Source organism: Rousettus aegyptiacus, unplaced genomic scaffold, assembly GCF_014176215.1.
Source record: "Rousettus aegyptiacus isolate mRouAeg1 unplaced genomic scaffold, mRouAeg1.p scaffold_m13_p_8, whole genome shotgun sequence".
Taxonomy (NCBI): domain Eukaryota; kingdom Metazoa; phylum Chordata; class Mammalia; order Chiroptera; family Pteropodidae; genus Rousettus; species Rousettus aegyptiacus.
This window is the reverse complement of record NW_023416311.1, coordinates 78203334-78228543: the sequence shown is the minus strand read 5'-3', so window position 1 is coordinate 78228543 and position 25210 is coordinate 78203334. Positions and strand designations below refer to the sequence as shown.

At 33.9% G+C, this 25210-nt stretch overlaps 1 protein-coding gene and 1 pseudogene across 2 annotated transcripts in view; one reads left to right on the top strand and one right to left on the bottom strand.

The window, feature by feature from the left end:
• Window positions 1-25210, bottom strand: part of ELOVL7 (ELOVL fatty acid elongase 7) — a 72835-nt gene that overhangs the window by 7910 nt on the left and 39715 nt on the right. For both annotated transcript variants that reach the window (XM_016137056.2, XM_016137057.2), the window contains exons 2-7: window positions 22498-22595; window positions 14975-15165; window positions 11463-11543; window positions 10537-10593; window positions 8202-8307; window positions 3314-3450 (exon numbers count right to left, since the gene is read on the bottom strand). In XM_016137056.2, the coding sequence (XP_015992542.1) occupies window positions 3314-3450; window positions 8202-8307; window positions 10537-10593; window positions 11463-11543; window positions 14975-15165; window positions 22498-22561 (636 nt within the window). In that variant the 5' untranslated portion in view covers window positions 22562-22595. The remainder of the gene's footprint in view (window positions 1-3313; window positions 3451-8201; window positions 8308-10536; window positions 10594-11462; window positions 11544-14974; window positions 15166-22497; window positions 22596-25210) is intronic.
• LOC118606972 lies at window positions 6252-6370 on the top strand (annotated as a pseudogene).

Here is a 25210-nt window from a genome sequence, read left to right as displayed (position 1 = left end):
TCTCCAACCACGCTCTAGGCTTCTGTGGGTAGGGAATTTTATCTTTCAATCTAGCCTCCAAGAGAGTGATAGTAGGTGGAACCGTGTCAAAATCCAAATGAGAATGTGCAACCACTATTCAGTCCTACCAAAGTGCTCACTCCTGAAGGCCCTGGGTAAATTCCCCTGGAGCTGTGCAGTGCAGCAGCCCTTTCACATCCAGAGAACCATCAGAGCAGGTTTTCTTTGACTAATAAAATGCACACAGGACCACTACCTTATGGCCTAACTTTCTAGGACAGTTTCAATTTCAAATATTTTGTTGTTAGACCAGATATTTCAAATTGGGGAGTAATGAAACATTCTAATTAGAGCTCCACTAATTTGTAGGAGGTGAAGCAACTCTGAGTCTTCATATCTGCCATTTGTCCCCTACTGTCATAGATAAGAATATATCCTATCTGTCAAAAGCAGCAGAGACTGCAAGGAGTGAGACAGCATTAGGGACCCTCCTAGGAATGCCCAAGGGCTCTGTTTCAGAACATTCTACACAGTCTTAACAAGGACACTGTATGGGCTAATGTCCAGGTTTTTTGGATATCCTTTTTCTCCTGATTAAAAGTTGAGAACCATGTGATTTCACTTACATGTGGGATATAAAACTGAAAGCAAGAAACAAACATGACAAATAAATAGAGACTCATGGACACAGACAGTGGATTAGTGGTTATCAGAGCGAAGCGGCGGAGGTAGATGAGGGAAAAGGGGGTTAAATATATGGTGACAGGAAGATTTAACTTTGGGTGGTGAATAATCCATGCAATAAACAGATGATATACTATCGAACTGTACACTTGAAACCTATATAGTTTTATTAACCAGTGTCATCCCAATAAGTTTAATTAAAAGAAAAAATAAAAGGCAACACATGTTCTGTGAATATTTTAGTAAAGTAAAAATCTATTAATAAAAATAAATAACAAATACCTATAACCCATTCAGTTATAACCATAGCTAAGAATTTCACATAGTTTCTTTTTACTATCATCATCAACTTTCCTTGCATTATCTTGAGGAACTTCTATGACATTCCCATGTAGTGGCTACAATTATCATTCTCATCTTGCTGATGAGAGGAAATGAAACTTTAGGAAGCCTAAGCAACATTCTCAACATCCTACTTCGGTGTGTTTTTGTATAATTGACACATTTGAAATAATGAACAAACATCTATTCTTTTTTCTTTTTTCTATATAAGTATTTCCCCATCTTATTTAAAAGTCTTTACAGCATTTAAGAATATATTTAGTGAAAAAAAGCCTAATATAAAATTGTATATACAATACAAATCATACAAAAGGTGTGTATATGAGTGTGTGTGTATACATATAGTATTATATATACATATATAAGAAGAATTAAATAAGAGAATAAAATATTAGTTCTGATTATCCCTTGGCAGTGGAATTAATGCTTATTTTTCTTTCTCGTTGTTTAAGTAGATATTCTTATTCTTCTGCAATGAATAAATATTACTTTAAAATCAGTAAATCTACTTTAAAAGAAAGCAATTGTGAGAATGGGGTGAAGGGTTAAAGAAGTACAAATTAGTAGTTGATAGTTGGGTACAGGGAGCATAACAGAGAGAATGTAGTTAGCATTAATATGATGGTTAAGTAGAGGGCCAGAGAAGGGAGGGAGCAATTGGGGGGATTGTTTTATGAGCATTATAGATGTCTAACCAATGTACTGTATACTTGAAATTAATTTAAATAAATAAATTTATATGAAAAAGAGTAGTAACTACAAAAAAAGAGAAAGTAATTGTGAATAATTTGCATGACTTCATAATATTCTAAAGTAAGAATTAAAATACTTATTTCACCATTTCCTCACAGTTGGTTATTTAGGGTAATGTCAATTTTGGATACAATAAACAACTCTGCAAGGATATACTCCGATACTGATTTAATACCTTACAGAGTAAAATATCAGTCTCTTACCTGGGAGAACATCTTATGTGACTATGCTGAATTTTATTTAACAGGTTGTAGGATTTTATTAGAAATTAAGCTTCAACAGGCTATCTATACCCAAATTCACTTTCTCTTTAGTGCTATTGGCAGAATATGACACTAACTTATTATAGACTGGAAATCTGGAAATATGAGAATCATAGAATTGTTCTTTTAATAGAAGACAAAATTTAAAGTAAATCATCACCTCAATCTGTGGTTACTCTTCAAAAAAAGTATAAGCCATATATTTTTAGAGTTAATGCATAGAATGTATTATTAGGTCTCAGCTGAGCAGCTCTGCTCTTTTGAATATTGTTTACTTGAGGACAGTATTCTAATTTATGTTATCAGAGATAAAAACAGTTAAAAAGAAAGCAATTGTGAATAATTTTCATGACTTCGTAATATTACAAAGCAGAAATTAAAATAAACCTATTTCACTGTTTCCTTATGTTTAGTTATCTAGGATTGTCAATTTTGTTTATATATATATAAACAAAATTATATATATATTATATAATATATATAATTTATATAATATATAAATTATATATAATATATAATATATAAATTATATATAATATATAATATATAAATTATATATAATATATAATATAATATATTATATATCATATATATTATATATAAATTATATATTATATATAATATATATAAAATATATTATATATTATATATAATATATAATTTTTATATAATATATAATATATATTATATATTATATAAATAATTTATATATATATAATTTTGTTTATATAATATATAAACTATATATATATTATATCACCACTCTATATCTTTAATCCTCACAATACTTTTACTAGTTGGAAGAAAATAGATTTATAAATGTGAGAACTAGATAGGCAGGCACACAGGAAGGCTCAAAATTTCCTCAATGTTATATTCTCTTAATATTATTTAGATCTAGAATATGGGATTTTTAACTTCTAAGCTAATATTATACCTAGTGAGGCTCAAATAACTGAAATTATTCTGATCATAAATATTTATTTTATGTAAACACATAAAATAGCTTAAAGATAATGTAAAGATACATATTTTAGTTTAATTGTCTGAGCCTCGTGGCTACCAAATATGCTTTCTTTTCAACAAAATTCCTGACAAAAGTTTAAATAACCTAGAAATGATGATGATGTGATGCCATATAGAGGCCAGATACTACTTCCTCATTGTTTTGTAAACTTCGTTATTTATTTATTTAGTATCCTAATTTGCAGAGAAGACAAATGACTCTAGTTTAGTTTCATAAATTGCTTTAAAGAAAATTAATTACTCACAAGCTGTAATGATGTCAAATATTTTTTCCACCACAAATATTTCTGGAAGGCTGGTCCCAATGCACACAGTCCATAGTAGGAATACATGACTACATGTACAGCTGCATTTAGGAGGCCATGGAATGTTCCCAAACCACCTGAAAAATAAAATTATTATAAAATAGAGGGACTGTTCCTTAAAATGAGACATATTTTTGTCTGAACTGAGACTTCGGTATATTTATTTCTTTAATTTTAGTGCAAAGAACATCATAGTGTATGAAACATCAATCTTGTTAAACAGCTATCAAATTAAAGGAAGCTAGATAATACATTCATTCAGTAAAATATAAGATACAAATTTTAGAAAATAAATTAGCATGTATTTATTTTGTTAGATCTTGACTTAAGATACTCTCATGATTTAGATTTAACAAACTAAGTTGAATTACTTTTTATATTGCTAAATAATAGTAATCATATTTATTTTTTATTGAGGGTTAATAAATATAAAGTACACAAAGTACATTAATCTTGTTAAGTTACAACTTGATTTTTTTACATATGTATACATCCACACAACCATTACCAAATTCAAGATATATAACATTTCCTACACTAGGTAAGGTTCTCACATACCCCTTCAAAGAATACACCCCTCCCAATGTAACATTTATTCTGATTTCTATCAACTATTAATTTAGCCTGCTTTTAAACTTTGTATAAATGGAATTATACTGGATATACTCTTGTGCCTTTTAATCAACATGTTTTTAAGATTCATCCATGTTGTGTGCATATTAGTAGTTAGCCTTGTTATTGCTGTGTAGTATTGCATTATATGACTGCATCGCAATTTATATTTACCCATTTTCCTATTTAAAGATATTTAAACTGTTTCCAGTTTGGTTAATTATGAATAAAGCCAATAAGAATACTTTTGAACATGTCATTGTATACAATCAAAGCCACTTCTTCCACTCTCAATTGTCCATAAACTTTGTCAGCAAAACCACTGGTTTTCATTAGTAAGCTATGCTAAAGTTTGCTTTCATTAATTACTGTTTTTCCAAAATAAACATTCATTATTAAACCATCTTTGTTTACTGCTTCCATTTGATAATTATGAATTGTGCCATCCCATCTTGGTTTTCCTCTTCTAATTTCACCACAGCTTCTATTGATCACATACATTTAGAATAGAAGCAAAGAATGCAGGGGAACGTAAGCAAAGATCATTTTACTCGCCTTTAGCTGGGCTAGTAGTGCAGTAGAAGGGGTAACATGATGAATACTCGGTGGTGGGAGAAAAAGACAAAATTCTTTCCTAGCCACTCATTCCAAAGTGGCACAATCTAGAAGAATCTGCATTCTTTATGTATAGCCTGATTCAGTTTAGCAATGTTGGCCTGAAAATTAAATTCTTTTTCAAAATATGTTCTTTATTCTGGTATTCTTTACTTTCAGAAATAAAACAAAATTTCACAAATCTGGACTAATTATGTGACAAGAAGGACCAAATTCATGAACACTATGAATTATAGAAAGTTGAAAACAAAATAAAAATTGTTGCATAGTAGAAACTACTCTTTAAAAATCTTTTATAATTGCAGAAATTCTAGATATTACCATGGCTAAAGTACTCTCTTAAAATAACCTGTTTCAAATGATTTTAAGTTGTTTAAATATTCCCCCAATGCCTCATTTATGCTGTACTATGCTTCATAAACTTTCCCTTCCTGAATCGAGTAATAAAATTTCAGCTAATTCTTTATCACCAATTTCAAATCAGAAGAAACTAAATTAATGACGCTTATCAACTAACTCACGGCTTTTATTATTTACATTTGGATTAGTCTTATTTCCCAAAAGCAACTTAAATAAATAAGTTATAGTGGTGTGAAAATACCCTTTCTAGAATAACTTAAAATAGAATAGTTGTCTATTTCTGATAGCTTAGGAGTGGAGCTGCTTAACAGGAGGATAAGCCAAATCTCAAGTCCATTTGTGTTTCATGATTATTTGCACTCTTGATAATGAACTACATCAGAGCCTATCTCACTAAGACACCAGTCCCATTTTTTGGTAGAAGAGTGTCTGTTTTCCATTTGGAAGCTTTCACCATTTAAATGTCCTAAAAAGAGGATCCTATGGAAAGGAATTTATCAAAGCACTAGTGTAAGGATTACTGATCAAAATAAGCTATCAAATAAAATTAACTTGCTTATATTCTCTAGTTACTATTTTCTGATGAGTTATTTTAATAAATTTGTTCACAGAACAATCTCATTTTAATTAGTAGTTTTTTGTATCTTCTTTAGAAGGCTTTTCTAATAAAGTATTTTCTAAGCCTGCTTTCTTCTCTATAATAACAGTTCTGAAAAGCAAACATCTAAGAATGAATTACAATTAGTGCCACACATTTTACTCATTTGGTTTGGGAAAAATAAAGGAATCACCTGGTTAATTATCATAATTCTCACTATCTCTGGAAGGGAGTTTGTGCATAATTAATATAAAAATCTGCCACGGAAATATTTTCATTATATTCAAAAGAAAATCTGAATTGATATTATCCCAGAGAGTTGTAAAATAGGCAAACAGGAAATTAAATACTAGATAGAGATCAACTGTGCTCAAGTCTTTGAAAGAGCAGTTTAAAATGGACCATTTCACTCTAGGAATGGAAGCCAATGCAAAACTACATTTCTGGAAATACCTCAGCTCTTATTGCTGTGCTTGTCACTGAATAGACATCAGGTGTACACGTTTATTAGGTTACACATGCAAGACTGAACGGAAACACCTACTCATGGGACATATGAGAAAAAAAGAAAATGTTATTTTCTACTGTTTACATTTTCTAAAGCAGAAGGGGGATTAGGGTTTGGACAATGAACCCACTACAAAGTGCTTGGTGTCCATAGGCATGGTAACATTAAAATATTAAGGAATACATGTCTATGACCAGGCCATCCTGAATGTGCCCGATCTTGTCTGATCTCAGAACCTAAGCAGGGTTGGGCCTGATTAGTCCTTGGATGGGAGACCACCATGGAATACCAGGTGCTGTAGGTGTTAAAAAAAAAAAAAATTAAGCTATATCGTGTTTAAATTTTCATTATTGAAAGCATTGTTTTGAAATATAAGCCAGACTATTAATGGACTCGAAGAAATTAGAAAAGTGCTCAATTCTATTTTTCAAATAAAATTTATTTTTTACATTATAGAAAAACACATATTTAGTGCAGAAAATTAGAAAATGCAGAGTAAGATAAAATAGGAGAGGGAAACCACTTTTTGTGTCAATATTCCTAAGTCACTGTATTTTGAGGTATTGCCTTCAAATCTTTTTTCTATTTATATCTAATTTTTCAATGTTGTGATATAATATTCTGGTCTTAGGGGAAAGATCCGAATAGATAAATTATAAGGGTGTAAAAGAATTTTTTCCAGCCTACTCCAAAAATAGAATAGTCACCTATTTCTAATAATTTAGGAGTCAAGTTGCTTGAGAGAAGATACCAAATGCCTCTCAGTATGACCTGTGTTTCACAATTATATGCACATAAGAAATTATAACTGCTTCTATTAGTGAAAGCTTAGGTCTTTTTCAATTTTTCATCAACACTGAGAGGCAAGACATGCATGTGAGAGAAAACAAAAATATAACAAGTAAAGTAAAATAACAGAGATTAAAGAATACGGCTATCCTTGATTTGTGAAATGGACAGAGATGAGACTATCTTATAACATTGTGAGTTAATTTTTTATATTTACACAGATGATAAGAAAAAAAAAAACAGCTACAACTACTTGTTAAAAATCTTCTACAGATAAATGCTAATTTTAGGCAAGGACATACTTTACATACTGAAAAATCTGATGCCCATGGCCATGGTAGAGACAGGCCCCCGGGGTTCTGGCATCTCTCTTTCGTGCCACTGGCTTATCTGGGTTCTCTCATGCTCTGAGACATGAGACATGCAGATTTTTTCCTGCCTGCCCAGAGAGTCTAAAACTCAAACAAGTGTTCTTCAATTGTGGTTCTTCTTTTCTTTTAGTCTTGCAGTCAGAAATCCTAACAGAGGTGAGTTATTTACAGAAATGTTAAAGCATTGTCTAATATGCGCTGCAGGCCTACTTAAAGACTTCTTAAATTTAAGAAACTACCATAAATAAATACTCCAACCAACTTTCGCTAATAAGGATATGTCTTTGAGTATATCACTTATTTATAACTTTATGATAGAGTAAAATTACTTAACGTCTTTTTTTCCCATTTCTGATGCACAAAAACATAAAAATGAAACCAAACGAGCCTATTTGCCAAGCTTTTGATTTAAACTATTTTTGACCTTCAAAAACAATATGAAAGCATCCTTTAACATGGTAGGATGTTTAAAGGAAATCAAGAAAACTGCAATTTGACACATCTTTAAAGAGCTGTTAGGGGTTAGGGTATGTATCAGTTATTGGAAATTTGGAGACAAAGAAGACATGCAACAGATAAATCTGTTATCTTGGTAACAGATAAGGAATAGATATCTAACTATACTCCAATATACCAAACCTTTTATCATTTTATTTATTCACTTGTTTATTTATTTAAAGACATTTACTAGAACTCTATGGGAAAAGAATAAAATCCAAACAAAACCACTGAAAAAATATATGTAGAAGACTATATCAAAAAGTCATTCATTTCTAAAGAATGGAAGGTTGGGTGGGATCTAGGTAAGAGTTCTACGTTTACATTTCAAGTAATAATGAAAGTCAGAACTTTGATCAAAGTGAGTCTTCGATACTTTGAGTTTCTTTTAAATCACGTTTAAGGATAGATTTTATGTTTATAGCATACAAGAATGTTATTATTTATAACACAGGATCCCAACTCTCCCTTTGCTACCTGGAGCAAATTTGACTCCAAACCACCAGGTCCATGGCATGATGGTATGATGGAAGACATGCAGAAAAGTCACTTGGCTATTTTTCTTACGCAGAACAAAAAAGATCTGAAATAATTTAAAGAAAATCAAGTTCATATAAAATCATGCAATAATTTATCTAGTGTTATAAAAATGTTGGCAAAATATAAACTATTTCACATCATAACTTGCTTTGAAAGGATTTCTTTATGGAAAGCTGATAGAAACAGCTGATTCTCCAAGGGACAGTTCAAAGCTAATTAGTATGCAGGAACTTAGGTATGAAGCCTAGTCATTGGAAAATCAATAAAAAGATAAAAAGATATTGTATAAAGTGAAGAATGTGGTCCCAAATTATTGAAAGAAATGTTACTGTTAGGGAAAAAATCCACATGAATTTTGAAGTATATGAGAAGGCAGGGAATCTTAATTCTTAGGACTGAAATTATTCTATATCACTCTTTAACACATCCTACCAATTTAAAAAGAGATTAAGCAGACTGAAAGAGGACTTCCAACACATCAAAAGTTAGCAAATTATTATTTTAAAAAGATAAAGAGGGAAAAACTTGAAGAATTAATTGGCGAAATAGGATGAAAAAAAAGCAAAGCTGCCCATGAAAAATTAGAAGGGCAATGAAATCACCATTCAAGATCGAATGTACCCAGCGGTTTGCAGAAACTCTGCAAGCACAAGAGTAGAATAGAAAGAATTTGGGGGAAACTTTTTTTTTCAAAAAATATTCAAAGGCAGAACTAAATGCTCAGAAATACTCAAAATTCAGACAACGAGTGATGAGTTAAATTTGTAAATATGGCACTAAACAGAGTTACAGAAACAAAAGTATTCATAGGAGTATTTCAGAAGTGTGGTGTAAGTAAGGAAATAGAAGCAGCAACAATCTCTTATAGAAGCTAGAAATGAGAACATGCAAAGCAGAAACAATGAAGCCAAATGCATTTGCTTACGCACATGGAAGAAGGCAGCATGGTACAACAACAACAAAAAAAACAGCATAAAGCGGCAACCTGGGGTCCTATTTCCAGTCAGTAGCAGCATTCTTTTGGGTAAGTCACTTAACTTCTTGGCTTCAATGTATTTTCAGGCTGAGGGCTCTAGACTTCAACAGATCAATAGTTCTCAATCCTGGCTACGTATTACAATGTCCAAGAAGCTTTTTACTGTACTCCAGACCATCTAGCACCAAATCTCTAGGGACAGGGCCCAGGCTTTTTGCTTTGTAATGCACTTAAGTCTACTGCACCATGAGGGATGAGAACCTCTGGTTTACGGCAGGAGTTCTCAAAGTGTGGACATTGGACAAATAGTAATAACATCACCTGAGAGATTGCTTGAAATGCAAATTCTTGAGCTCCACCTAAGACCAACTGAAGCAGAAACTCTGGGAGTGGGATATAGGTATCTGTGTTTTAAACAAGTTTTCCAGGTGATTCTAATGCATGCTAAAGTTTGAAAACCACTGGACTGATTCTATGCTCCCTAAAGTCCTTTCCAATTCTAACATTATGCATAGTCATCTGAGAAGGTAAAACGTGTTGAGATTTGCTACAAGAAATGCAGTAATGTATATTCTGAAAGGAGAACACAGTTGTTGGTCTTAGATCCAGGACTGCTTCCAGATAACTAAGACCCACACGCCACAAAGATACGATAAATATTCACCTTTCCTACTCTGGAAACAAAGGTGCATGGCTTTCTTTCCTCCTATGGACCCTAATTCATGGCATTTGTTTCTCCCACAGCCCAGTCACCCAAATTCAGAGTTGATCCCCAAGCAGAGAGTGGACCCAGTAAGCAGAGACTTCAGAAGGGCAGCTGGGTGATAGTTTTGATATTACCAGAATTACTGATACCCCAGGGGTAACTTAATATTCTAGTATAGATTTATGAAGTTTGAGGCATTTATCCTCTAAGGGGAGTATGGATGACACACTGCTTCGGATTGCAGAACCAAACGTAAAATGTTCTCTGCTCTTCACTTCTTAAATTTGCTTCACAAAACAGATGTCATCGATCTACATAAAGACAAAGCCTTGTAGTGTGTGACAGTTACATGCTTATCTTAAACATGTGGTGTACATATAAGAAAACCTTTTGGAATTTATGAGAGACTAAAAAATAAACGCATCCTACCTATTCTCTAAAATTACTGATAATAAAAAATAAAAAGGTAATAATAGTAGGTCTGTCTGAAAAGGAAAGAGAACCAAATTTATCAGACAGCTGGACTCTAGCAGTTTATTGCTTTCATTGAAACATCAAACATTTACCAAATACGGTGACTACATACTCACAGTATCTAACAGCTCAACAAATTTGGAGAAGTAATAAAGCCAGCAGGTTCGTACCATCTGCAGAAAAAACACATATTAATTTTATTTTTTTGCATGGAAGAAAATGGTTTTTAAAATTTTGGCAAAATACACGTAACATAAAATTTACCATCTTAACTATTTTTAAGTGTACAGTTCTATGGCATTAAGTATCTATGTGCAACCATCACCACCACCCACACACAGAACCCTTTTAATCTTCCAAAACTGAGACTCTACCCATTTAACCAACTCCCCATCTCCCTTTCCCCCATCCCCTCACAACTACCATTTTACTTTGTCTCTACATTTGACTACTCTAGGTACTTCATATAGTACCTATAAAGTATTTGTCCTTTAGTGCCTAGATTATTTCACTTAGCATAATGTCTTCATAGCTCATCCATACTGCAGCATTTGTCAGAATTTCCTTCCTTGTTAAATTAAGGCAGAATAATATTCCATTATGTATATATACCACATTCTGTTTAACCATTGATTCATCCAGGGACACTTGGGTTGCCTCCACTTTTTGGCTGTTGTGAATAATGCTGTTTCATATGAACACAGGTATAGAAATAGCTGAGTTCCTGCTTTCAATTCCTTTAGGTACATACCCAGAAGTGGAATGCTGGATCAAATAGTGATTCTATTTTAAATTTTTAAAGGAAGCAGATAAAAATTTATTTTTAAATCCAAGAAATTCAAAAAGAAAATTCCTGATTTTTATTTTACAGAAAACAATATACCTGATTTTCTTTGATTTGTTCTGGTAACTTTTTGGCTTTTTTTCACTCAATACATATGTTCTAATAATTTAGTTATTTACTCATTCTAAGTTCACATGAAGAGTCCAAATAGTTTTAACATTGACTTTGAGTTACAAATTTTTTCAAAGAGGAACTTACCCTCAATGCTGTAGGTGACTGGGAATAGTCAACAATATCGCATCGAAATGAATAACCTGTACCCCAGCCAGACATCATAAACTGTAAGGCAACACACTCATGTTAAAGAAGGAAGTATTTGCTCAAGAGCTACCACAAAGATAGTTTGGATTGTGTCTCTTGATTACATTCTCAGCTGAGTCAGCAGTCAGTGTAGAGGGAAAGGAAGACTTACAAATTAAGAATTCATTTGATATCAAAGCAACAAGAATTTTAAAATTGTAAACTCATATATTATTTATATAAACTGTGTTTGAACTAAAATGTCCATTTCTTGGGAGAATTATTCTAAGATAGTGGAAAACAAAACACTGGGAGTGTTTTGCTTAAACAGTAAATACTAGTGGCTATATGCTAGCATGTGTACATACATGTATATGTATATGTGCCTGTGCATATGTTTGTGTACGGTAAAGGGATAACTGGGTTTGAATTCAGCCTTTTCTGATGATTTCCAGTATTCCCAATTACTCAGTAAATAAATTCCTTAATGTACTCATAAGATGGCTCCAAGAGTTGTGTTTTGCTTGTCCTTGGCTAGTAGATGTAATGTGAAATGGTAATCCATGGCTCTTAAAATTAAAGTTGACTGAACACAAGACTCAGATATTAGTTTTGCTTGGATTCACAAGGCAAGTAAGAAAGACAGATCTCAACAATAACAGTGCAGTCTAGCAAGCCTTAATTCCAACACACCCACGAAGTGACCTTAGACTAGTGGTGAGAAGAAAAGGCCTATTGTTGATAAGTCTGAATCATAATTCAAAGATCATATTGACATCTTTTCAGTCTGATGGTAGGAAGGTCTTCTCTCAAAACAGTATCTGAAAATGAAGAACTAAGGGCTATAATTTGAAATTAATGCCTGTATTACGTGTTTGGCTTAATTTAGAGTTCTGAAAATGTGATCAGTTCTTTCTTTCTCTGACACCCTATTCTCATAAGTGCCAGCATTTCCCTTAGAATGTCTTCTTTCTCAGTATAATGGTTATATCATTTTCTGTGACTGAATTACATGTTAAATTCCTATTATTAATTTCTATTAAAGTTAAAATGACAACTTTACAATAAATTAACTTCTAAAAGCAAAGGTTTATGAGGCATTATCAAAATGATATTTTAATGGTAAAAAGAAACAAAGAAGAAAGAAAAACTATTTAGTAAAAACTATTTTAAAAACTATTTTGAAAAACTATTTTAAAACAACATTCTTATCTGATCAGTATTAGACTTACTAGAGTGATCGCTTTGTAAGGTATATAAATGTCTAATCACTATGTTGTACACCTGAAACTAACATCATATTGCATGTCAACTGTAATTGAAAAATAAATTGTAAAAAATTAAAATAAATAGAACACACCATTTTCTCTGAAACTCGCTCCTAGTTTGATTCATAAGATAACTTAATCACACTGTTATCTGTTAAATTATAAAACCTTGAAAATTAAAATTTGGAAAATATAAGATAAATTTCATGAGTGAGAAAAATTTTACAAGTCAATACACTTTCTCTAAGGAACAAGGGAATATGGTACAGAAATGGGTAATTCTGCTTTACAAAATCCTGATCTGCCATTAAGCATCCTCATATTCTCTTGAGCTCAAACTTAACTTCTGACTGATGCAAGTAACATTCTAAACCCATTTTCTTAAACGGGGATGACCGATTCTCCATTTTCCCCACCTCCTAACAAGCACTGCAATGTACAGGAGAAGCTGTGTGACTTGGCCTTCTGTAGGGTTCACTGGTCTCTATTACTGTTTCGCTGGTGCCAAATAACTAGCACATTCAAACCATCACTATAAAATAAGGCACGTGGGGTCCGTTAGTCTCATGTACTTCCCTTTCGGCTTGTTCATATTTGCTCTAATATCCCTAGTGGAGGTGTTTACTCTGTAGACCAAATGCAATCATGCTCGATCCAACAGACCAGGTGTTTGGATGTGTCCCAGAGATGACATGCTGCTCAGCTGTCAAAAGTCTTTGTTTAAACAAAGAGAGGAACTTAATGCTTTCCTGACATTAAGTTTAAGAACATATAAAAAGTCTGTAGAGTTTTTAACATATATGTCTATATTTCAGGCTATCAAGAAGAAAAGGTGATAATTTATAGTTAGCAGGTAATAAATCCCAAAACAGGCAGATAAATAAGTCTACTATTAGTGGTTAATGGAGATAGAAACTCTCAAATTCAGATATTTTTAAACCTTCTTTTATGTTGTAATTGCTAAACTAGGAATCAAAACTTACTTGTTATAACTGAATTACTTCCTAAGAAATATATTTGAGGACATCACATTCAACGACACAATCAGATACAGAGCATTAAGGGACCTGAGAGACAATTTCATTCAATCCTGACTATATAAAATGTGAGAATTAAGCCCAGAGAGGTAAATGACTTGCTCAAAATCAAGTAGCTAGTTATACCAGCTACTAACTAGCCACTGGTCACCTGGCTTCCATGTCTGTTTTTAACATTGTTCTATAATACACTATATACTATCTCTGATAACATATTCATGTTCCAGAAAGAATGGTAAGGTGGACTTTGAGTTAATTTTGGAAATAAAGTAAAAGAAATGCAAAGTATCAAAGTTCAGACTTCAGGGAGGTCTGTGAGAAATGAGACCAGAATAGATTTAGAGTGACCCGATCAGCTGAATTCACAGCAGGAACTGGGTTGGAAGGATGCATGTTCAGAGGAGCCATGCTGGATTCTCATGAATCCCAGTGTGAGGATGCACAGGCTGTGCTGCAGAGAAAGGAAATAAGGATTAGAGGCCGAGAACACCAGTCAGTATTGGAAAAGAAGCAAGAAATTCCAGAAAGTCAGACAAGTGAGGGTGGCTGAGGCATGTTCACAGCAGAGGACCCATGAGCCTGAAAGATCTCTGTCTCTCTTACTGACAGTTAAGGAATAGGCTCCCTTACCTACGGCATTGTGTGAGCCTGACTTCTCTATTCCCCCAAAGGCCAGCTAAACCAAACCAATATAGTTCACCATCTCATAACTCATTAGAACATGCAGAAACAAAAGGTTCCTACCATGATGATGACAACTTATTAGAATCGGGACGAGCTCTGTTGTCAGACAGACATGGATTCAAATTACTTATCAGCTATGTTAACTTTCTAAATAAGTTACTTAATTTCTCCAAGTATGAGTTTCCTTAAAACTAACATTTATATATTCATTCAATCACCTAGTAAGGCTAACTATGTGTAAGTCCCTGGACTTAATGTCAATTTTTCTCACTATCTCTGAGTGGACTATACTGAAACCATCTAAAGAGTTCAATGTCTGACCTATACAGAACAGTTTTTGACAAATTCCTGCTCTAGTGAGATAAGTTTCTAAAATTCCTTAAATCTTGAAAACCTTTATGTTCATAACAAGAAACATAATGACAGATAAACAGGGAGACTCAGGCAAAATTCTCCCATTAGGAATACTGAAGACACTTGCCTCATAACATAGATACACAGAAAAGAGTACTATGAAAAAATTGTACGTTATCATCACTTTCTTGAGTTCAAAGGGCGTTCGATTCTCCATGAATTTTGGTCCCAGAGATATGACAAAATAGATATAGAGTCCCAGGATGATGGTTTGTGGTAGAGGCGAGGACATGAGAAGCCAGTCTTCAACTCTTGGATCTAAGAGGAAAACAAGATGTAAGTGCACATATACTTAGCTAAGAGATAACTGACAGCAACCAACATTTCTTCAAGTGAGCACCTAGACCCTGATGTTGACAATGGAGTTTTTGGGCAATGATCACTACTGTCTTCAGGGATACTGATGGGGCTAGAAACAATGAGCCTGTTAGCGTCCCAGGCCTCAGATGACAAAGAGAGGTAGTAGTTACCAGAACCCAGGAGAGAGTCATATGGAGAAGCCCTATGGAGAGGAGCTGTGACATTCAGTTGAGGGATTCAGCCAGCTCAAGGCAATTCTAAGTAAGGGGCCAATAGAACTGATATCCCAACACCATTCGCCTCATTCTCATCAGTTTCCTGGGGCTTTCTACTGGCTGAAACTAAATAGAAACCAGAGGGCAGGGGAACAGGCCCATGGATATAGTCCATACTGGTCATTCTCCAGAGTCCAGCACAGCATGCAGAGTGAATCTGGAGGACAGAAGACTCCCAACGAGCTCCCACTATCTATAACCACTAGTAGTATTTTAGAGTTGCTCCATCCAGACATTCTTTTACATACAAAAATGTTTGTTTCTTAACTTTCTTCTTTTCCCGAGAAAACTGTGACATTTCTATATGTACTGAATCATAGAACTAAAAGCTACCTAAGTATCAGTTAAGTATCTAAAGTGTGGGTTCCAGGTGTCCAAAATGTGGGCTACCCAACCTGATATTTTGAGCAAAAACATATATTAGCCTCACAACACGTAAAGAAGAAATTCATCCAATCACTGCTAGTTCCCAGCCAGGAGAGTTAGACGAATTAAAAATTGCAACTCAAGATGAAATGTGATTAATTCTATAATCTTAAGTAGTTCAGGGGTAATTTTACTAAATTGCATCATAAACCCAGGCTACTATAAAGAAAAATAACAATAGACAAATTTCCAAGTGCATCTGAATTAAAATTGAGTCTTGACTAACCTGAGATCACTAAATACCATCACTTCTATCAACTGGAAAAGAGAGATGGGGGGAGAATACAGCCCTTGTTCATTTAAGTTGCTAATGATATAGCCAAGTACTGAAAAATTTTGAATACTCTTCAAGTCTGACTTTCTACCCAATGCAAAAATTTCTTCAGTAGACTTTAAGATGAATGATTCAGTTGGCCTTGGTTTTATTGCTGAAGAGCTACCATTTGACATCTGGATATACTAGGGCATGACTTTAACTATTAAAGATGATTTATTTTGCATTCAAATGGGCAACCCTTAAAAATACTGACAGATGTCCTATTTAAAAAATAAATTAGCCAAAAGTCAGCTCTAAAACAAACCCCAAGATATTCAGGAATTTAATATGATAAAGAAAGCTCCATAAACAAGAAGAGAAGGGAGATTATTCAACAAATGTTGATAGTAAAACTGACTACTGGGTGGGGGGGGGATGCGTTTGTTCTTCACCACATATCTTATACTACTAAGTCCCAATCTAGGCAATAGATGCAAGAGATTTAAAGTCTTTCTACAAAAGTAGGGAGAGGCTACTGGGAATGCTAGGTTAAACACACAAGTTGCTTTTCTGCAGGATTTCGTAGTGCCTCATGTTCATAATGAATCGCCCTGATTTTTTTGTAGAATATCATTTACCATCTTGTAGAACTAATATTCTGTGGAACATAGTTTGGCCAAAAAGCCTTTTGCTAAAATAAATTTATAAAATTAAAAGTGATAAAAGAAGATTAATAGGATCAGATCATTTTGAAATTCAGTAAAAGAGGTAGAAAATATAAAATTCTTAAATGGTTAAACATGGGACATTAGAGACAGATAAAAGTTAAGAAAAATGCTGAAATTTTTTGTTTAGATAACCATACTATCACTGACACTAGGAATACAGGGTAAGGAGCAAGACTGGTCAGGGAAAGGTGGCTTGTTTTAGAATAGCTTACACTTGGGGTGCCTGTAAAACATTCATCTGGAGACTTCCATGGACCCTTAGATATCTGGGTTTAGAAGAGGAGAGAGATCTGGGCCAGAGGGTAGGTTTGGGGGGTCATCATCACACAAGTGATGAACAATAAAAGTGGTGAAACTGGCTTAGAAAAAGTGGGCAGAGTGAGGAAAGTATGTAACTAAAGTCATAATCTCGAGGACTCAATGTTCAAAGGCGTGTGGGAGAAGGGAGAACTGTAAAGAAGCCTGAGGGGAGTAGCTGAAGAGATAGATGTTAAGACCACAAAAGTGAGATCTCCTGAAGCCAAGGGAAGAGTGGATTTTTGGGAGGAGTCAAAGCATCAAACGCAGCAGAGTGGGAAATGTGAACTGAAAAATGTCACTGGATAAAATAAAAATAAGTCATCGATGCAGGAACACTTTTAGTATCGCGCACTAAAATAGGAGTTCAACAAAGTTTGTTGATATTCAAAAAAGTACAAAGTTCAAGATTGTCACAGTTTTAAATCAGGAAAAGCGTTGAAATCGGGACATGTCATTATCCAAGTATATGACACTGAAGTCTTTTACTGCGCTATTAGTTCCCTTCTCTCCTTTCACAAATTTCCCAGCACATCTGTGTGCCATGTGCTATTACAAAGGCCACAAGGAACCCTAGCCACAAGTCTCAGTAAATGAAAGCTGTCACGCCAAGGAATAGAATTAGAATTGATCAAACTTTGAAGGGTTTCTTCTATTGGTAGGTAATCTAAACCTTAAATACATGAATATCATAAACCAGTATCAAAAGAAGACCCCTGAAAGAATGTTAACATTATTATTTTTGGATCATGACATATGGTGATTTTTACTTTTTTCTTTTTCTTTATAAGCAATTTTAAATATTTCTGTTATTAACAGACATCATGTGTATGGCTGAAAACTAGGGATTTTTAAAGTATCAGTAAAGAAATTCCTGAATTAGAAATATATTCATTTTACTCTTTCATTGACTCAGCAGGGGGGAGAAAATCAAATGACGTCATCTTTCTGTTATTCCACTGGTAGCAGTAGAAACAAAACAAGCCACCAAAAACATGCTGTGCTGGTTCAGGAAGCAAAAGTAAATAATTTTAAAATAAACAACTTTTTCCTGTAATTTAACATTTTAAGCACACACTTTTTAAAAAAATCCTGTATGTGACTTTTAAGTTCTGTGAATTAAAAAAAAAAAAAAATCAGTATTTCCTTTGGGAAAAGCCAGTTTATTTGATTTCCTATTATTTTAAAGCAAATAATAAAACAAAATGCTATAAGCTCTTTAATCCTATTTTAACAAAGCTCTGGAGTCAGCTAGGCTGGGTTTTGATCTTGGTTCCCCTACTGACTACATTATGTGACCTGGAGCCATTGACTTAACTTCTCTTTGCTTAGTTTCCTCACCTGTGAATTGGGCATAAAACAGCCTGCATTTCATAGAGGATTTAGTGAGTTATTGTGTGGAAAGGGCCCAATGCAGACCAAGTGCTTAGTAAGTACGCTACTATTATTATGGCGGATCTCAATTCTGTCAGCACAGCAGAATCACCTCTGGAGTGTATAAAAATCAAGTGGCCAAAAAATGACCCTGTTCCAACTGAATCAGAATCCTAAGATGTGGGTCCCAGGCATCCATATTTTAAGAAAACTCGCCCATGTAACTTTGACAAACTGTCAGAGTTGAGAACCAGGGCTTCTGAGCTTCTTTCTTCTGCATCTAGGACCTCAGAGTCCCTCACTAGGTGCTCTGCAGTGGTCCGTTACGTGATTTTCCTGCCTCCTGATCCATTCTGCTACATCTGGCCTTCCCCAAAACTGCCAAATTTACTACCTAAGATTATTCCTCTGCTTAAATTAGCTCTCTCTACAGAGCAGATAAAATTCAAAGTCTTTAATATTATGCTCAAGATTCTGGCTATTTTTAATGACTGATGACTGGTTCATTTCCCTGCCTTCTCTCTCAGCAACAGTTACACCCTACTGAATGGGGAGCCCACTTCCACATGAGGCAGTGGGCTCCCTATGATGAGAAGTTTACAAGTCAGGTGTGGATAGTGACTTGGTAGGGAGGGTTATAGAGGGGACTATTCGAGGACATTTAGAGTTAATCCTGACTCAATCTGTGATTCCGCAAATTTCAAAAGGTTCAGGCTTGAGGTGAACTCTGTTTTCTCCAGAGACAAAAAGCTGATGATGCATCTTCTATTTGGCATCAGAATTAAGTTTAAGTGTCATGAATAGAGCCAAGATGAAAGCAGAGAATGGGGACACAGGCTGTCTGAGAATCCACACCTCAGTGATTACCAAAATTCTGATTTATTACTAGCCTGATCTTTTTTTTTAAGAGTGAGAGAGAGAAAGAGACAGTGAGAGAGAGAGAGAACAGGGGAAGTATAAATACCACATATATAGAATAATAATGAATTTTTCCATCAACTACTTGTAAGACAGTGTTCTCTTCTTAAGTAGCATGTATTAGTTCAAAGAGTACACCTTTAAAATGACAAGCCCCAGTAAGATGAAAAAGCTGGGAAGAAAAGCAAGCATGTACCTTTAGTACTGTGTGAAATACTAAAGGTTCAGAATGTCAACACTCTTACTTAGACTCTATCTTCTTACAAAGAGATAGGTCTGAAAAGTCATTATTATTATCCACAAGGAGGAAAATTGCTTTTTAAACATTAAAAATATTATAGCATTATTCCAAAATTTGACATTTCATAGCTAAGAATCATAATAAATCCTCTTACACCTTAAGTATTAATTAAACCATTTTTAAATTCTGTAGCTATGGAATTTTCCACACAAAATAACTATGCATCACCACCACTTCTCTAGCCATCAAAAAACCAATGAATATCAGTGAATTTCCTGAAGGCTACTCAGGATTAGGGCCAAAGCCAAGAACGCATTTGAAATAATTGGCCCTTGATCAGGGATTCAGACCTTCCCAGGGTAAGCAAAATAAAACTGAATTAAGACGGCCAGAAATGATTCCTAATGGCTTGCAGAGATCAATAACACACAAAGCAAAAGCAAAAACCTCTCCTCTGATACCTGAAAGTATTCTTATAAAGATGTAAATCCCAAAGCAAAACTTTTTAACCCTCCTAAAGCCCAACAAGAAAAAAATAAGTGTGAAGAAAACTTTTTTAAAAAGTGATATGCTATATTAAAATTATGTTAAGAGGAAAACACTCTATCCATCATCCGAAACCACCACCACCACCACCATCACCGTTGGTATTGGGATACCTCCCAAATGACAGAGCACTTTCGTGCATATTTTCTAGTAGCTGGTAGGTATCATACTCAACTCTGCTTTGCTAACAAAGAAACTAAGACTCACAGACAATAAATCATTCGTTCAAGGTCACCCAGCTAGTCCACAGGAGTGTCAGTTCAATTTAGGTCTTCTCATTATACGTCCCATACCTTCCCTCCCCTCTCAAGACTTCAAATTAGCTAATTTCAGATATGTAGTACTCACTGCCTCTTCCTCTCACCTTCCTGCACCGTTTACTGCAACACTGCTTCTGGGGCTCTCCCTAACCACCCTCACCCCTGGTCATTCCTTTTTCTGAACTAATATTATTCAGCTTTTAAATATAGGTATTTCCAATAAAAAGTAAAGAGCTGATCCAAAAAGTAGAAGTGGAATTTAGAAGTAATTTTATTTGTAAATATTTTATACTTTTAGCACTATATAGACAGTCATCATCATTTAATCGATTTGGCTCTTGAATTAGCATAATGATTATCTGAATCCCTTGGCTTTCTGCATTTGAAATAGTGAATAGCAAAAGCTGTATAGCAAGGGTTCTATTCTTCCAAACAGGTCTACATCAAAAAATGTACCCAAATCTACTTGGTTCCCAAGCTCAAATCATGAGAGTTCAGGTAGCAAGGTACACCTCTACTTGATAAAGCTATTAAAATATTAGTATTAAAAAATAAATAAAAATAAAAATCATTAGAAAGAAACAAAAATATTAGTATTTAAATTAAATACTGAATTTGAGAACTACTATAAACCTTTAGAGAAGGATGATTTCTGAAGAAACCTATATATTCTCTGCATCATCATAAGTTGAAAAAACTCAAAAGAAGAAAATATGGAAACAGCCACTGTCCATTCCCCTAGCAGAGTGAAGCATCTGTATTTATGAGCATTTTTTATATCCTTGGCATTCTTCAGGAGAAAAACTATTTATGGGACCTTTTTAATGAAATAAAATTGGTCTTTAGCAGTTTATTGAAAATGATGGCAACCATGAAACAGTATATCTTTGCTGAAATCAGTGTAAACTTGAATATAATTCCAATTGTGGTAGGTATCAAGAGGTGGCATTTTTCCCTCCTGAATTTGGTGAACATGCAATTTCTGGTTGATAGGTAAAAAACTAAGCTAAAGTGGTGATGGTGGTACACATGTGTAAAATAATTCAAATGTGAAATACCGGAATATTAATCCAATTCAGAAAACATAGGTTCTAGTTTTTTCTGCAAACAACAAACCATGATGTTGGGAACATCGTATCTCTGGGCCACGGTTTCTTCCATTCCAAAATGAGGTGTTAGCTTTGATGATATCTAGGTCCATCTCAGCTCTAAAATGCTCTGATTCCTTGACTATTTAAAAAATAATTTACCTTTGTTATGTTTTTAGAACATTTTATAATAGTTATAAAAGCAACACACATTTGGTGGTTTACTAAAATCTAGATAGACATAGGTAAGTAAATAGGAGTTACTGATAATTTTACACAGAGATAACTGCTAACCCTCATAAAAGAAATATGTAGCATTTATAATCTGCTTTCACATAAGGTATTTTGCACTTTTTGTTGTGATAGTAAATGCTATTCTATAACATTGATTTTTTTAATGGGCAAGGGGAGAAGGAAGGGATTTCAGAATTATTTTGGGGGTTACTCCAGGAAACACTCCTTGCCCTTTCTGATACACCTCTGGGTATCAAGAACCATCCTAGACAGGACCACTAGGCAGTAACTATTGTTTTCCCTAGGGGCAGAGTAGGGCAGAATCAGGCTTAAGAACACCTTGCCTCCAAAAGTACTTTTTTACTGAGTTGGAATGCACCATCATTTACTAACCAATTATCTTCACTGGGTATTAAAACTATTTTCTCTATTATAGACATCATAATGAACATCTGTGGAGCTCTATCATTATACATATCTATAATGAAACTTCTTCGTGAATTGGTAATAAAAATAATATTTGGGGTGTCCTTGAGGGAGGGTTAAGCTGCAAAGTCTCTCATTCTGCTTCAATGAAATCCTATTAAAAATTGTATTTTAACATAAAAAGGAAGGGTTAGCCTCCATCAGAAAATATGGTTACTTACCAGCATCTTTGATCCAATTATCATAAAGACGCATGGTCCCCGATGTAAAATCACTGAAGACCATTTTCCACGGGATTTACTGGCTCTTACAGTGGGTTCTTCAGTAAAACAAAAAAGAAGTGTATTATGATCTATAAATGAAAATAAAGCCAAGTTTCTAGTAATACAATATTAAAAATGCTAAAAATTTAATAGCAATAACTGGCAAACCAACGCACTTTTACTGAGGGTAAATGCATTAGTGAACCACATTAAACCCTAACATAGCTGCAAACATTTCAGACTTCTTTCAGCATTGTAAGAACAATGCTTGCTTTCCTGAAAAAAAAAAGTGACATTCTATATACAAGATAAAAAGGAGTAAATGCTTCTAAGAACTTTCATGGGAGCATCTCCCTTTTATATGACAACATAGACCAGGAATGAACTGTACCTCCTATGGCAATGCTGAAGTTAAAAACCCAGGAGAAGAATGTCTAGAAGATACATAAACTTTCAGAGAAGCAACTCTGATTCAGACTCAATAGCTGATCTTCGGGCATGATAAGGTCTTCTACATTTGAGTTTTTACAATTTAAGTAGAGGTAGAAAGAGGAAGAGAAAGAAGATTTACAAGAGGCAAGGAAAAGCTTTACAAGAGCCAAGGAAAAGCTAGTTTTTCTGAACAGATAGACAATAATAGTAGGAAAAAGAAGACTTCTGAAAAAGAAGACCAGTGAGGGGAAACTAGCTTGTATTATATATTAAAAGATTTTCTAAATATTCAACATTTAAAATAGTATGACATTGACTCATGAAGAAGCAAACCAATGAAATACAGTAGAAACACACCAAATATACTTGGAAATTTAGAACTGTTATTTCATAAATTCTTTCCCATATTTTAACATCTCCGAAATCAGCACACACCTTAAAAGTGGATAGTATATCATAAAATGAATAGTATGTTTGATTCCAAGTCTTATGGTGGGAAGAAGAAAAAGTTCTGGAGATGGACAGTGGTGACTTTGCACAGTAATGCAAATTTACTTAATGCCATTAAACTTTACTCTTAAAGAGGGTTAAAATGATACATTTTACATTATGTATACTTTACCACAATAAAAAATAAGTTCTCTTGAAAAACTCAGACTTCCTTCTAATGTTCTAAAATAAACCCATTTTAGAATATATACATTCTAAATATATACATGTATGTCTATATATATATAGGCATATGGTATTGATAAAGGTGGTACTTCAAACCAGTGGGCACCAAACTACTAGCAGTTATTTAATAAATGGTGTGGTACAACTGGATAGCCAACTTAAAAAAAAAAAAAAAAGGATCTAAACATTATACTATAAACCAAGAGAAACTCCAAGTGGATCAAAGATTTAAGTAAGAAAAATAAAGACATGAAAGTACAGAATGACAACATGGAAGGACACTTTATAACCTTGTAGTGGGGAAGCCGTTTCTAACTTCGACTTAAGATCTACAGACATAAGAGAAGACTAACAAATTTAACCATATGAAAATTAAGACAAAACAACAAAAAGCCAAATGACAAACAGGAAAAAAAAATATGTTTAACTTATATCATAGACAATTGCTACTGTCCCAAATATATAAAGAGTTCCTAGAAATTGATAGAACCTATAAGCCAAGGAAAAAAATGGGAAAAGGAAAAGGAAAAACAAATGGATCTTGAAACACATAAAAAGTTGCTTGACTTTAATCATAATAAGAAATCTATAATATTTTATTGCATTGGATGGGCCCAAGTCCAAATATTTTTTGTCCATCAGATGGACAAAAAATATGCTAACTCTGTGGGCAGAACTATGGTAAACACATACATTGCTGGTGGGAGTGCAAATTATTATAACACTTAGTGAGAGCACTTTGGCATTGTTAGTAAAAATTGTAAATGTATATTTTAAACTTATAAATAACATATGCATTTGCAGAATGACATATATTCAAGGTTATTCATTGCATCAGTGAAAACGAAGGACTGGAAACAAGCCAAATATCTACCAAAGGGAGACTGGTTAATAAATAATAATACATCTAACACCAAGAAATAGTATGCTCTTGCTAGGCTGAAGGGATGGGTAGAAGGAATACTTTATATAATTTGTTTTTTTTGATTCATGTGAATATATTACCTATCCCCCCCCCCCCAAAAAAGTATTAAAATATTTTCAAGGAAAAATTAAAAGACTCAAATCAGTTACATCTCTACTGAGGCAATTCATACTTAAATACCCCCAAACAAATGCACATATACACAAAAGAGGGATTGTTATCTTAATTCCTCCAGGGTCCATCCCCACCAGAGGATCTCTCCAGGTCCAGGTAGGTATCTCAGAATGTCCTCTACTTTGTTCTCAAGCTAAGTTCACATTTAAAACTGGCTGTGGTAATGCCAGGGACTTGCCAGAGTTGACTTGGACTCTTGATTTCCTGTGAATAACCTCTGTAATGAAGGTGTGATGTAGAGTTAGGAGTAGGGGATCTAGGGTCACAAAGCCCTTGGCTTGAATCCTACCACTTAAAATGATAATTCTACAACTTACCAAGATAAAATAAACTGACTCACAGAGTTATTTTGAGGACCGTATAACATGTATTTGTAAAGTTTAGAGCACAGAATCTGTTAAAGAATCAATATTCAATCAAAGTCAGAAATTATCATTCATAGAGACAAGTCATACTAATTTAATT